The 13911-nt window shown below is 31.7% G+C and overlaps 1 protein-coding gene across 1 annotated transcript in view; it reads right to left on the bottom strand.

Annotated features, from left to right (window-relative positions):
• The window catches only part of LOC127708176 (uncharacterized), a 97021-nt gene extending 83324 nt beyond the window's left edge, over window positions 1-13697 (bottom strand). The window contains exons 1-2 of the mRNA XM_052213023.1: window positions 13538-13697; window positions 5595-5805 (exon numbers count right to left, since the gene is read on the bottom strand). Coding sequence (XP_052068983.1) covers window positions 5595-5805; window positions 13538-13577 — 251 coding nt within the window. The 5' untranslated portion in view covers window positions 13578-13697. The remainder of the gene's footprint in view (window positions 1-5594; window positions 5806-13537) is intronic.
• Between the last annotated feature and the right edge of the window lie 214 nt (window positions 13698-13911).

Below are 13911 nucleotides of genomic sequence, written 5' to 3'. Positions count from 1 at the left end.
ATATCTAAAATTGTTTGTTTCGCATTTTATTAAAACAATTGCTATGCGTATAAGCATAAATACCACATACTTGTGCGACGCCTAGTTATATGTACCCGGTGTTGTATAAGACAGACGGATTTTTGAACGTGCTTCTTTGAACAGACACAAAAATCAAGGCTGATTGAAAACGTTAATAATAAATTCATGCATATTCCAGCGGTCAATCTTTATCACGCTATATTGCAGTGACACACCTTTCAATAAAATGCAAAGAAAGTCAAAATAAAAATGCTCTTACTACAAGGATACTGTTGCACCGTATTGTCATTTTTTTTTAATCAAGTACATCTCATTCTTAACTTTTTTAATGGGAAATTATAAAGGTAGCAAAACTATTGTCGTGGTTAAATAACTCTTAACTGACACAGTTTTAATTGTCCAACCCATTAACAGACTTTATTCCCCTAATAGTTACTAAAACGTGGTATTACTCACGTTATATTACAATTATGAAATATTTACTAATGTCAATTTATTTTTTAGAACCAAAGTACTATTTTGTGTCCTTTAAATGATATCTAAAATTGTTTGTTTCGCCTTTTATTAAAACAATTGCTATGCGTATAAGCATAAATACCACATACTTGTGCGACGCCTAGCTTTTAGTTTTACTGAAGTTTGCGCAGACTATGAAATGTTTTTACATGTGGAAAATGTTCTATGATAGATATCGTTTTGTCAGACACTTTTCTTTTTTTTATTTGGTTCTTATAATATGCCAAAAATCTGTATATTTAACAGAGTTGAACATTTAAATTGTGCGTTTTACTCTTAAGACGTATAACCGACCTGATTAACAGACCAACCGCCCATATAGCCGCATACTCAATATAGATTAACCGACCAATCTCTCGGTTAGCCGAGTGTCGGCCGTGGTATTATAGACCAAAAACAAAAACGCACCAGTTGATGTGCTAAGCATATCCTCTATGTACATATTGAGAGAGAAAAATCGGCACACAAGAATTAGGTATTTGACAGACCAGAGTTGCAACTCATTGATGTTAAGTAACTGATCAAATACGAAGTCTTTTTGTAAAGTAGTTTCTCAGATAAACAAAATATTTGTTGGACCGGACAAACAATGTGGTTGCACTTACTCCTAGATTGAAAGTATAATACAGACAAGTAATTCAATGATTATATGTACCGTAATAAAAAAAAAAATACCCTGAAGACAAGCTTAGGTAACTTATCTGTTGATACAGAATCATTAAATTTTATGCTCTAATATCGACTGCTGTATGAAATGTTATACTACACTGTAATTGACTAAGCTGACCCGATTTAATGTGGGTATGATTTTGTGTTCATGTAATGCCTATAGAGTAGGTCGTTAGTTTTCTTGTTTGAATTATTTCACATTTTCATGTCGGGGCTTTTTAAAGCTGACTATACGGTGTGGCTTTTTCTTTTTCTTTTTCTTTTTTTATGTTGAAGGCCGTAGGGTGACCTTTAATAGCGTTTATCTTCTTCGTTTTAACTATGGTTGATAGTTGTCTCTTTTGCAATCATACCAAATGTCCTTATTTTTATATCACCCCCCTTACTTTACAATTGTTGCACATTTTGTGATGTCGGGGCCTTTTGAATAATTACAACTATGTTCAAGCTGTGTTGTCTACATGAATGGTATGACTAATGTCGGACAGAGATACAAATTATTTTTTTTATTATATATATCTGTTTTGTTTCCGAACATTTATTTTCTAAAAGTAATTTACTAGAATACCTTTTTTATCCAAGTTTCGTAACAATTCATAAAGGTTTGGCAAATATGATGCTATTTTACGAGGAGCCAGCTTTATTAATTTTCATGATTAATATCATTGGTTTAAAAAAACACCTTGGCTCTACCACTGAAATTGACAACGTAGTATAGTGAACGGCGGGAAAGATTTCATGACGTTGTTGCGAATAAAACTTATTCCAACGTAGTTTGGCGCCTTATTGGCAAACGTCCCGTTTGCCATTAAAAATTAAGGTTTATTGCTTTTATTGAAAAAACAAGCACATGGACCCCCAGTTTTTTCTTTTGCAATCGATCAAGTTCTGTTTCAAGAACGCTCCGCCAAAATTTTAAGAAAAAATCAACGATAGATTTTTTTCTGCACTTCAGTGTAGACGCAAAAATATTTTCAACTCCTTTATTTCACTTGTATTAAAAGAATTTAGGATATAATTATTAATTTCAACCGTTAACTTGTTACAACATGCTGATGCCATGGATCAAGGAAACATTTTACAAAAAACCCGGTTAAATTATGACTGTTCGTTCAAAAGTATTGGTACTTTCCTTAAAAGTCCTTATTTATGAAATTTCAGGGTTTTTCCTTCAAATATGCAAATTTCGAACCAAATTATCTCAAAAAGTAAGTCATGAAGGTATATTTTTCTTTGCATATATCAAAAGTACACATCGAAATTGACCTTCTACCAAAATTTCAAGAAAAAATCAACGAGGGATCTCTACTGTATCGTATGCCCTTAACCCTCTTGCTGCCGAGTTTATTTCTTGCTTTGTCGCGCCAAAATCATCTTGACGTTTCATATTTGTGACGTTGCAAAAGTTGTGCCTCTCTGTAGAACAGCATTTTCCCGCAGTCCATAATTTTCCCCGCGTCAATTTAGCCGTAATTAGAAAAAGCGATGTAGTAGTGATTTTATAAAAATTGTTGCTCTAAGATTGTTATAAACGATGTTTTTAATACAACATTATTTAAAAATACAACTTTTAACCATGAAATATAATAGTTTTTTTTATATATTTCTTATCTTTTTAAAAAATAAAGATAATATACTCATTGCTAATAATTTTACAAGCGCTTTAGTTTTATCTTTGTCAAGTGAAATGCATAACTGATTCTTAACCACCCCTAAAATACTAGAATATATTTATCCTAGTTATCTGATTAGCTTAGTAAACCTTGTTATAATTGATAAATACCGTAATGAATCTCTTAAATAATTATATTAAACAAAACAACGGCAGCCAATAAAAATAAAAATTTAAAACAATGCATGTACCAATAAAAATAAATAAAACTCCGAGCAGCCAATTCTATGAACTACTTCGTGTTGTAAAGTATTATATGTGTCAGATTAAATTTTTCATTCCAAGCTTTGTTTCGGTACGCGAGGAAAGAATTTTTAAACGTTATTATCCATATTCCTTTTGTTAATTTCGTAATCATGTTTATTATTATTTTATTGCCCAAAATTTTAGAGAAATTTTTGAAATAAAAATTTGAAAAATAGAAAAACGAGGGAAGAAATTTTAAAAGTAATTTCTGTTGTTTACATGTGAGCTGAATCAATCATTATTGATGACTTGAAAATATTTTATTTGTATTTTCATTTTTTATGATGAAATACACATTGTATTTGGCATACATGAAGTATCTTTTAAAATTCGTCGATTGATAGATTGTTGTTTGCTCAACGTTCAGTGGCAGGTATTTCATGCAATATTAAGGACGACTGAGATCTAATGAACATTAAATATGTTGATCAGTAGGTCCTACAAAGTAAAGGATCTGAGATGAATGGCTGAAAATGGAGATTGCCACTGGAAAAGGATGATATGTTGGATAGAAAGAGAAATCATTGGGTCACCTTCTTATTTAACATCCCAATTTCGAATTAAAAATATAATTTTAGATTATTGCTTCCATGATGAAACAGGTATAAAATGTATTAAAATATCAAATCGTAATTCAAGTATATCGTGTTAAATTTGTGTACCGTCTTTACAAAGAAAAAAAACTTAAGAAATCAATCGCGGCTTTTGAGCCCAACAAATATTTACCAGTTCTCTTAAATACAGCGTTTATTGTAATATTAATATTTCGCGTTATCAAAAATAACAGTTTCCTTTTCTGTGGTTATTTATGAGGACTGCGATTATTCTTTAACATATTATGATTAAAAGAAACATGAATTTTTTTTTAAACAAATTTCTCGAAAGTATGTGACATTTTGCATGAAAATATCGAACTACATAATTAGTAAACACGTTAAATAAGTTGGTATTATAGTACTAACAAGCTTATGATCTTGTGTCATATGTTGACATCCGTTTTAAGTATAAAAATAATGCATTTAATTCGGTTTGCTTCGTTCCCGCCAACATCGTCCTTTTGGCGTCGTCTTTTGACGTTGTCAGTGCCCCTCTGTATTGTGACGTTACTATGGACCATTGACGTTCTACACAATCAACAAGTTTTGTGTGTAGAAGCCATAAATGTCCCTTTGGCAGCAAGAGGGTTAACGTGAGGGTACCCAAATTGCACCTATTTTGACAGTTTTTTCACCTACGTTTTTTCATGAACCAGACAAAAGTTTCCATTCTGTGTTAATTTTGTAGATGTATCATTACTTACTATATGGCTCCACCAATTCAATTTTGAATCCATAATGAATCATAGAAAAATGGGTTTGAACGAACCTTCAAACGATCCATGATTCTGTAATGTGGAGTACCCAAATTGCATCCATGCTTAAATTCACATCCTTAAAAGTCGAATAACAGATCTTTTGTTTTATTTCTTTAAATATTTAGAACAATTTGACATACACCTTATCGCTATTCCCGGCTGACCCGAGAATCTGTCCCGCTTGAACTTTTGACGTCATACAACAATCACTTTTCCATTGTGGCGTCAGATATTTTGTATTGTGACGTCAAAATTTTACGGGAACCTATGTGATGGCCAGTAATGGCGGACAAATAGCGATAAGGTGTATTAGTCCATGCTTACTGTTCATTTTTTATTAAATGAATGCTTGTAATGTAACATATTTTGTTTGCTAATTTTTAAAAGATGACTTTTTGTGGACGTCGCATGGCGACGTTTCCGTACATTTTACTTTTTCCAGTGAACACTTCATCTGTTGATATATACTGTGAACGTTTTTTGTATATTCAAATAATTTAATTTTGGAAGTAACGCGTCTTCTGATTGGCTGACGTTGTTTTGTTTATCAGCTCATAGACATAATTTTGTCATGTGACCGTGACGTCATCTACGTTTTTTCATGGTTTACTCCGGTTTAAAATGGAATTTAGAATTAAATTATAAGAAATGACTGTAATATTTTTTCTGTCTATTCGAAATAACATAAAAAATGTGGTGCACACTTTAAAATAACCCGCTACGCGTGTTATTCAGTGTGTACCACATTTTTGATGTTATTTCTTCATAGACAGAAAAAATATTACAGTCATTCCTTAAATATATTTTATATCTATGTTGAAAGACGTGTATAGTGTCAAATCTCAAAAATACAAACTGTTTAGTCTATAGGAAAACTTGTAAGATTTCCGCTGCTATATTTGCTAAATAGGTGCAATTTGGGTACTCGGTGCAATTTGGGTACTGTGACGTTATATGTTGTTATCCCTACTTACAATTTTGTCTCTCAAAATTTGTTTATATTATCAAAGTTCTTTACCGATTGTGTTCTGAAATTCAACTATTTTTGACGAGGAACGAGCAATGAATTTTAAGTTACCATTAGTCATTTAGATTTTGAAATGGCAAATTGCATACCTGCACATATCTGGTAATATATCATCCACCACGAAACTTGAATATGCATTAATAATATCAATCGGTGATTGTGTACCATTCACAGGATCACTATGTTCAGTCTTCTGAATGTATATGTAAGTTGATGGTGAAGGTCGAGTGCCACATATGAAAGGTTCATTAAATAAGTATAAACACAATTCATGATTCTGAGGATCTACACGTGCGTGCCCTACAATAAAAGCAATGCTAAATGTAAGTATAGTCTAACCGGAAAAAGACATAAAATTGCTTACTTAACTTAAAAGCCAAATTTATAAATGTAGGACTCAAATGATGAAAGAGCTCTGTAATTTTAGAACTTTTCCAGGTTGGAATAAATAGCGATAAGGTGTATGAGCTGAGCATTGAGGGGTGGATAGCTAAAAAGGGAGGTGGGAGGTGGGAGAAGAGCCTGAGGTAGTGGGAGGTTGGAGGCAAGGGGTTGGGAGGTGGGAGATGAGAGAGAAGAATGTTGGAGAAAAAATAGTTTCATAGAAATTTGGCTTTACATTGATACTCTTCTACAGGGAAATCTTCACCAGAGACCACCAATTTTGTTTTTCTTTTCCATTTATTTCTTTTTTATTACTGTTTTAATATTTTAAATAGTTTTTTCTTTTTCTTTTTCTCTTTATTATTTTTTTCTTTAATTTGAATTTGAATTCAGGATTTTTGGTTTTTCAAACTATTTCAATAAATGTTGAATTCAGTGTTTCATGGTAAGAAAGTTTTGTCATAAGAATATCAGTTTATGTGTGTGGTTTACATGATGGTCATTAATTACAATGTAGTTCTGCACAGTTAAATATTTAGTAGGAACTGTGAGGTTTATACAAATTATCTTACAGCTCGTTTCACTAATTCACTAATGTTTCTATTTCTTATGAATCCTAGGATTTTACGGAACCCATTCGTTGTAGAATCTGTTTAATAAGAACGGTTAAATAAGATGTCAGTATTTCCTGGATACTTTTTGAAGTTTTTCTGCTTGAGAATGATAATATGCAATGAATGATACATTATATCTATTCAACTGTTTTCTTTTTCTTTAATTCTTGGAATTTCGTTTTTGATATAATTTGTTTTACCAATTTCACTTTATATCCCGTAAAAAAATAGTTTTTCAATAAAGAGTTTTTTCTGGTTTGAAATTCACTTTCACAAATAATACACAAATGATTAATACACGATGGTCTTGAATATATAAAAGAAGATGTGGTATGATTGCCAATGAGACAACTCTTCACAAGAGACCAAATGACACAGAAATTAACGCCGTACGGCCTCTAAGTATAGATTCTAGATCACCTTATTCACAACACGAGCCCGAAGATATTAAGTATAATTGATGAAACAAATCAGCGATGAATGTTTTCGAAATTAGATAAATAATTATATTCAGCAAATATGCAGTTACTTTTTTAAAGTCATATTTTCAAAGAATTGATGCATTCAGGGCATGACTATGAGTATGTAAAGAGGATTGTTTACGCTGTGGATAGTCAGTTGCATAATTGAAGTGTTGTATTCCCCAGGCCAGTGTGGGCCACATATATGCAAAATTGGCAGAACTGGTTTTACACATGGTTGAAGATCCGGAAAATATCCACCTGCTCCCTCCCCCAAACCGGAATATCAAATGGTCGTCCCTTACTGATTTGAAAGATTAAAGATGGGTTTAACATTTTTTTATAAATATAAAATATTATAATGAACAAAATTATAACGCATCAAAGAATGTAAGTAATCCACACAAACCTAGTGTTGCTGCACACAATTTCCCATTCCTGGCATGTCGAAAAACACTCAGACTTAGCGTTTAATCAAGTGTGTTTACTTTATACGATTCAGATATCACTACATATGCTGACATCGATGTGTCTGATGAAAAATGACAATGTTATAAAATTTCTTTCCTTCGGAATTTAGTTCAAACGGGGTTTAATAAATTATCTTAACATAGTTGTTATAATATTATATTATTATTATATGTTATTCATATTCACGAAGCTGTCTTAGGACTAAGACATGTCTTAGGATGGTCTTACGACATATCTTAGTCCTAAGTGGGTTTCACAAAGTGGTCCTAAATTAGGACACCTCTTAAAGTTGGTCATAAAGTTAGGACTACACGAGAGGTGTCTTATGATGGTCTTAGGATAGTCATAAGTTTATTTATATAAATTACACTAATTTTTTATATTAATTTTGTAAACTATCTTATTATTATCTAATTATCCATTCTCCTTTTCCTGCTCACAACTAAATCTTTTTTGGTTGACGGATTGTCATGATTTGTCAACAATAAACATTCGATGTATTGGTATCAGGAATGCACGATTTTATCCTTTAACCCTATTATAACCGATTCAGTGACAAAATGAACTCAACTTACTTATACAAAAAAAAATTATAATTTTATTCCTTTTTCTCGATTTTGTATTTAAAGTTCATATGTATATTAGTATATTATCAATAGATTATTTATATAAATTACACTTATTTTTTATATTGATTTTGCAAATTATCTAATTATCAATACACTTAGTAATTTATGAGAAATACATACTACATTTACATGAATTTTTCCATAAATCAATGTTAATATTTAAAAATTTAAAGAACTTGCAACAGGTTTATGATATCTTTGCTAAGATCATCCTAAGACAGCTTCGAGACGAGGTCTGAGATATGTCCTAGGATAGTCATAAGTGGATCATAAGACATGTCCTAAGATATATCTTATGACAGGTCTTATGATAGCTTCGTGAAACCGGCCCCAGTGTCATAAAAATTAAAAGCAAGACAAATGAGGTCGTTTCGGTAAAAAAAATGTTGGAATGTGGGTGTAGGGATTAAAAAAGTGGGGATGTGGGAACAGAAAGGGAAAAGGAAGTGAGAAAACTACAAAAAAAATGTTGAAATTGTGAGATAAGCACCCCTGAGTCGCCCCTCCTCTATGTGACCCATTGTTGTCTTGAGAAGGTACCAATCAGTCGGAAAGCTGACCCCGGTTTGACCCCATTTCTTAAAGCAACAATGGAAGTCATGTGACTACCATATTTGGGCATTTTTTGGGTCATTTATTCTTCAACTGAAACAAGTCTGTTTCCTCCAAAAAGTCATATTAAATGAAATCGAAGCATGATGTACGTTACAAATGCGAATTGTGTATACTTTTTAAAAGTTCTAAAATACAAATTGTTTTGATTAAGCGTACTGAATTAGAGTACGAAGCCTTCAAACCCCAGGTCGTCAGTCGTCGTGTCAATTTTTTTCAACACATCAGTTGAAATCTCTTTCTTAACTTCAGGGGAACCTATGCTGAATTTAAAATATGTGATGAGGCTTTTTATGAACTAGCCCGTGTCAAATGTATGCCACCTAATACGCTGTAATACGCAAATGTGCCACTTCGATGTTTCTAACGAAGCGGTTCCGATAGCGATTTACGAGTTACGTCCGTTTGTTGACACTTTTTCATGAACAAACTTATTTGTACTTTTCATATATTAAGCATCATATGCTGTTATTTACAAGTGAATGTTATTAAAATGATTAATTATCTTTTTACTAAATATATTTTGATACTACAGACATATGTAAAACAATTAGGTAAACACATTTTATCATTTTTAAAACAGTTTCAGAACTGAAACAGGGCTTTAATCATTTATAGTGGGTCTCATTGGGGTCTAAGCGTGACCCGGGATTGCCGATTTTCTGTAAGCGTGACACGTGAAAGTCAAATTATTGTGCCGTGAAAACGGGAAATGAAGTCTAGCGGGACACGGAAAATTACAAAAAAATGAGAATTGCTTACGTACATAGTGTAAGCGGGATACGGGAATCTGACAAAACAGTAAGCGGGATCCGGGATCAGAACCCCCCAATGAGACCCCCTTTATACAGTAAATTTCAAAATACATTATTCCATGAGTTACATTAAGTATTCTGGTAATTATTTTTACTGCTGTTTCCAAATAATATCAACAAAGAAATAAATTTCTACTACTTAAAGGCCAGGACTAGCCTAAATATGCATAAAACTGGATCTACACAGGGTTGAAATGTTGAATTCTCTTTCAATACTGATACCTGATCCTAATGTTTTCATATACAATTTATGCATTAAAAAGAAATAAGAATAAAAGTATTCTCAATGTAAATTCTTCATAATTTGAAATAAAAGGAAATTGGTTTAAAATCTGTGTATAATTATATTTGAATTATAAATATAACAATAAATTTTGTCTCCTTGATTCCATACAATTACAGATTACAGGTTTTACTGAATGGACTCAACTTATAAAAAAAGCCTAAAACAATGGATAATTATTTAAAGGTTTATAGTCATGTACTTGCGAATAAATAACAACGAGAAAGATTTAATCTCATATTTTTTTCTTCTATTAAAAAAAAATGCATAATTATCAAAAGACAAAAGTATTTCAGTGAGGTTTCTGAGTGCTAAGTCAATATTATGTTTTAGATCACAAGTATTATTCAAGTAAGTTACACTTCATGTAAATTAATGATGAAAATGCTTCTGAGTCAGAGTGATTAAAATACAAGTCTGAAAGAGATTGTTTTAAGTTAAAAGGACAAGGCTTTTATGTTTCCATTGTACATGTAATATTTGCATTTATTTTTACAGGATTCCTTCATCATAAAATTAGCTGAAAGGTATACAGATTTCTGGAAAGACAGTCTTTTTAACGACCAAAATAATCCTAATGGAAACAAATTAAGAACATACAGAAAATTAAAAAAAGAATACAAATTAGAAATTTTTTTATTAATAGATTTAGATCGATACATGATATCAAATTTTATAAAAATAAGAATAAGTAATAGTTATCTAAATATTGAACAGGGTAGACACCGTAAATTACCTTTGGAAAAAAGATTATGTCCTCTCTGTAAAAAGGAGGTAGAAGATGAATATCATTTTGCTTTAAAATGTCAAATTTTAGAAGAATGTAGGCAAAAACTTTTTCAGGAAGTAGAGAGTATAGTTCCAGATTTCACCAAAATGTCTGATGAGGAAAAATTTGCATTTATGTTTACATTTAATGAGTATGATGTAACTAAAATTATTGTCAAGGGAGTTAATGATTTATATGTTTTAAGAAATAGCCTAGCTGATAAGAAGAACTAATCGATGTAACAAAGTTGTGACTATTCTATATTTTTCTTATTGTATTTGTTATGATATATTTTATAACAACTGTATTATAATTTTTGTACTTTCAAATTTGCAAAAGTATCACCTCCTCCAAAACATCTAAATATAGTCTTATAGAATATGAATGTTGTTTAAATTTAAATATTATATGTTTGTAATGATTGTCATGTTTGTCTTGGTAACAATCCAATATTTGGATTTTACACCAATAAAATGATTTATATGATTTATTTATATATATTTATCATAAAAAATGAAATCAACAATGAATAATATTTTTCTAGTCATCTTAAATTCAAGGTTGCACAGACAGTTAAAATTTCCTTACCTTATAGTTTTAGGTAACGTCAAACATTTCACTTAAGTCTTAAAAAGAATAATTAATCCAGTCAAATTGACAGCTGAACTCGCCATTGCTTTTTCCAAAAAACACACTAAATGTGTGTACATTCTGTTCAGATGCATGTTGAAATCGATGTGTAAGACCAAAAAACTACAATGTCAAAAATGTATTTCTTTCGGAATTTAGTTCAAACGGGGTTTCCTAAGGGGTAACAGAAATATTTTTATAACTTTGAGATACGTATATTTTTTTTATAGATTATATATAACGTTATAATCTTTGTTTATCTGTGAAAAAAGAAGAAAAAACTAACAGACTACATTTTACCGTATTTGTTAAAGGACGGCCAATTTGGGTATTATTTTCTCCTGAGACTACAACATGTGTTATAGTAGTCTCGGTTTTCTTTAATAATCAGAAACATGCTTAAAAGATAGAAAGACATCTATTTATGACTCCAATGGCAAGTAAAAACAGAAAATAGAAAATTTTCCGAATTGCCGCCAATTTATTTTTTCCGCGAAATTAACGCAATTTCAGAATGGCGGGCTTTAACATCAGTCCCATTGTTGTCTTAAGGTAGATAGGGTGTCTTCCTCCATCTTGGATTTTGAAATACCAGAAAATAATCGGTGTAGACCTTTAATAAAATGTGCAAATTTTGAGAGTAGTGGGTAATTCATGTGTAAGAATTTTCATTTTAATATAGAAAATGACATGTTTTATTATATTTATGGTTGTATTTTACAAAAAACAGAATACTTTTGTTTGATTCAATTTTTTCCAACTTTGCCACATAAGGGGAGGCAACTCAAATGTAAGGGCAGATAATTCAGATAAAGTTACTTTTACAATAGAATGTGTTAGGAATTTGTCTATTTTATTATGTAGCAAGAAAACGGGCCCGGTGACCCCATTTTTTCTTTTTCTTATCTGAAAGTATAATATTAGAGCTATCTTCTCATATTTTATCTCAAAATTCTATGGTGTAGTTTTCGTTTTATGGCAGAAAATTGCGTTTTCCATGCATAATCTATACAAAATCTGTCAATTTTGCACAACCTGTAGCGTGAAAATAAGCCCCGTGACCCATAATTTTTATTATTTTTTTTAAAAAAGCATGATATAAACTACATTTTGGCAAATTATTAAAAAATTCTATGGATTATAATTTAGACACCCCATCTACCTTAAGAAAGTAGAAACAACGGTCGTTTCTAAGGGCTTGCTTTCCGACTGAATAACGGACGTTCCTTGGATATACCAGTATTAAATGGCTTGCCTTCTGACTGTTAACGGTGCATAATGTAATATACGTAATACATAGATTATAACATGCCCTTTTCCATATTGGCCCTGTTATCATCCCGAGACTCCCATATCGGCTCGAGGCTTTAGCCGAGGGCCGATATGGGTCGAGGGATGATACCAGGGCCAATATGGAAAAGACATGTTATAATCTATTTATGACATATTTAAGTTCTGCAGTAAAGGGAAAAACGTTCAATTATGACTATCTGATAAACTACAAAAGGTAATATCTAAACAGATTTATCACATTTTCCATATTTTTTTTTTATCATGTAGATCTACTGCATACATATTTATTGTAACATTCCCCTTATTTTTGAATATGGTACTACACAAAAGCAATAATTTGGCATAACTGAGGCTAAAGCAATAAAAGTTAGTTGCACATTGTTAATAGTAGCTATTGTAGCAAAACTCTCACAATTTTCAATACAAACAGTGAAACACCGTCATTGTTAGCCATTGCCGTTAAGGACGCAATGACGTCACGTCATTTGGAATCAGGGCACAATAACCAATAACCTCTTTTTTGCCCCGGGGATTTTGAGGTTATTTCATATGCAAAAACCCAACGTATTCGTAACAAATATGTGATAAATATTCTTTCAATATTTGCATTGAAAGAAAAGCAGAAACTGCCCTAGTCCACATAATACACCTTATCGCTATTTGTCCGCCATTACTGGACATCACAGAAGTTCCCGTAAAATTATGACGTCATAATAGAAAATATCTGACGCCACAATGGAAAAGTGATTGTTGTATGACGTCAAAAGTTCGAGCGGGACTGATTCTCGGGTCATGCGGGATTAGCGATAAGGTGTATTATGACGTTTTGAAAGGCTATTTTAATTTTTTGCTGTGTCGTAGGAAGGCGTCACAGAAAAAATAAAATAAATACTAAATAGGCCTAGCTTTCCAAGACATCATAATTATATGGACTAAAACTGCCCAAGTAAAGCTAAGCACCAACTTTACAGCTTTGTCAAAAAATATCATATTAAAAGACCTATGAGCTACGGTTCCACAGCTACAACTTTACTTTTAAAGAGAGTGAACTTCGTGTATAATTCTACTTACCATCAAAAATTAAAAGTGATAAAACCAATAACAACAACATTCTTATCAGCTTATGTTATTTAACAAAAGACGCTGATGAGGCGTAAAACTGTGTTCTACCCTCCTATTGCCGCCGAGTTTGTTTCTTGTCTTGATGTAATGATGACGTTGCAAAACTTGTGGTTTGTTACAGGGGAGATAATGACGTTGCTAACGTTAAATGTTATTTTCGCGACGTCAAACTGTGACCTATCGGGAAAAGATGCATTTTTCGACTGATTTTTATCATTCAGACTGATTTAACTTGAAAACGAGTTCATGGACCTCTCTTTTTAAATATGACACTTGGCTTGATTATGTATGAAGATTATGTGTGCCAATTTTTATGAACGTTT

Source organism: Mytilus californianus, unplaced genomic scaffold (genome assembly GCF_021869535.1).
Source record: "Mytilus californianus isolate M0D057914Y unplaced genomic scaffold, xbMytCali1.0.p SCAF_7, whole genome shotgun sequence".
In the NCBI taxonomy this organism is placed as follows: Eukaryota; Metazoa; Mollusca; class Bivalvia; order Mytilida; family Mytilidae; genus Mytilus; species Mytilus californianus.
This window is presented reverse-complemented; position numbering and strand designations above follow the sequence as displayed.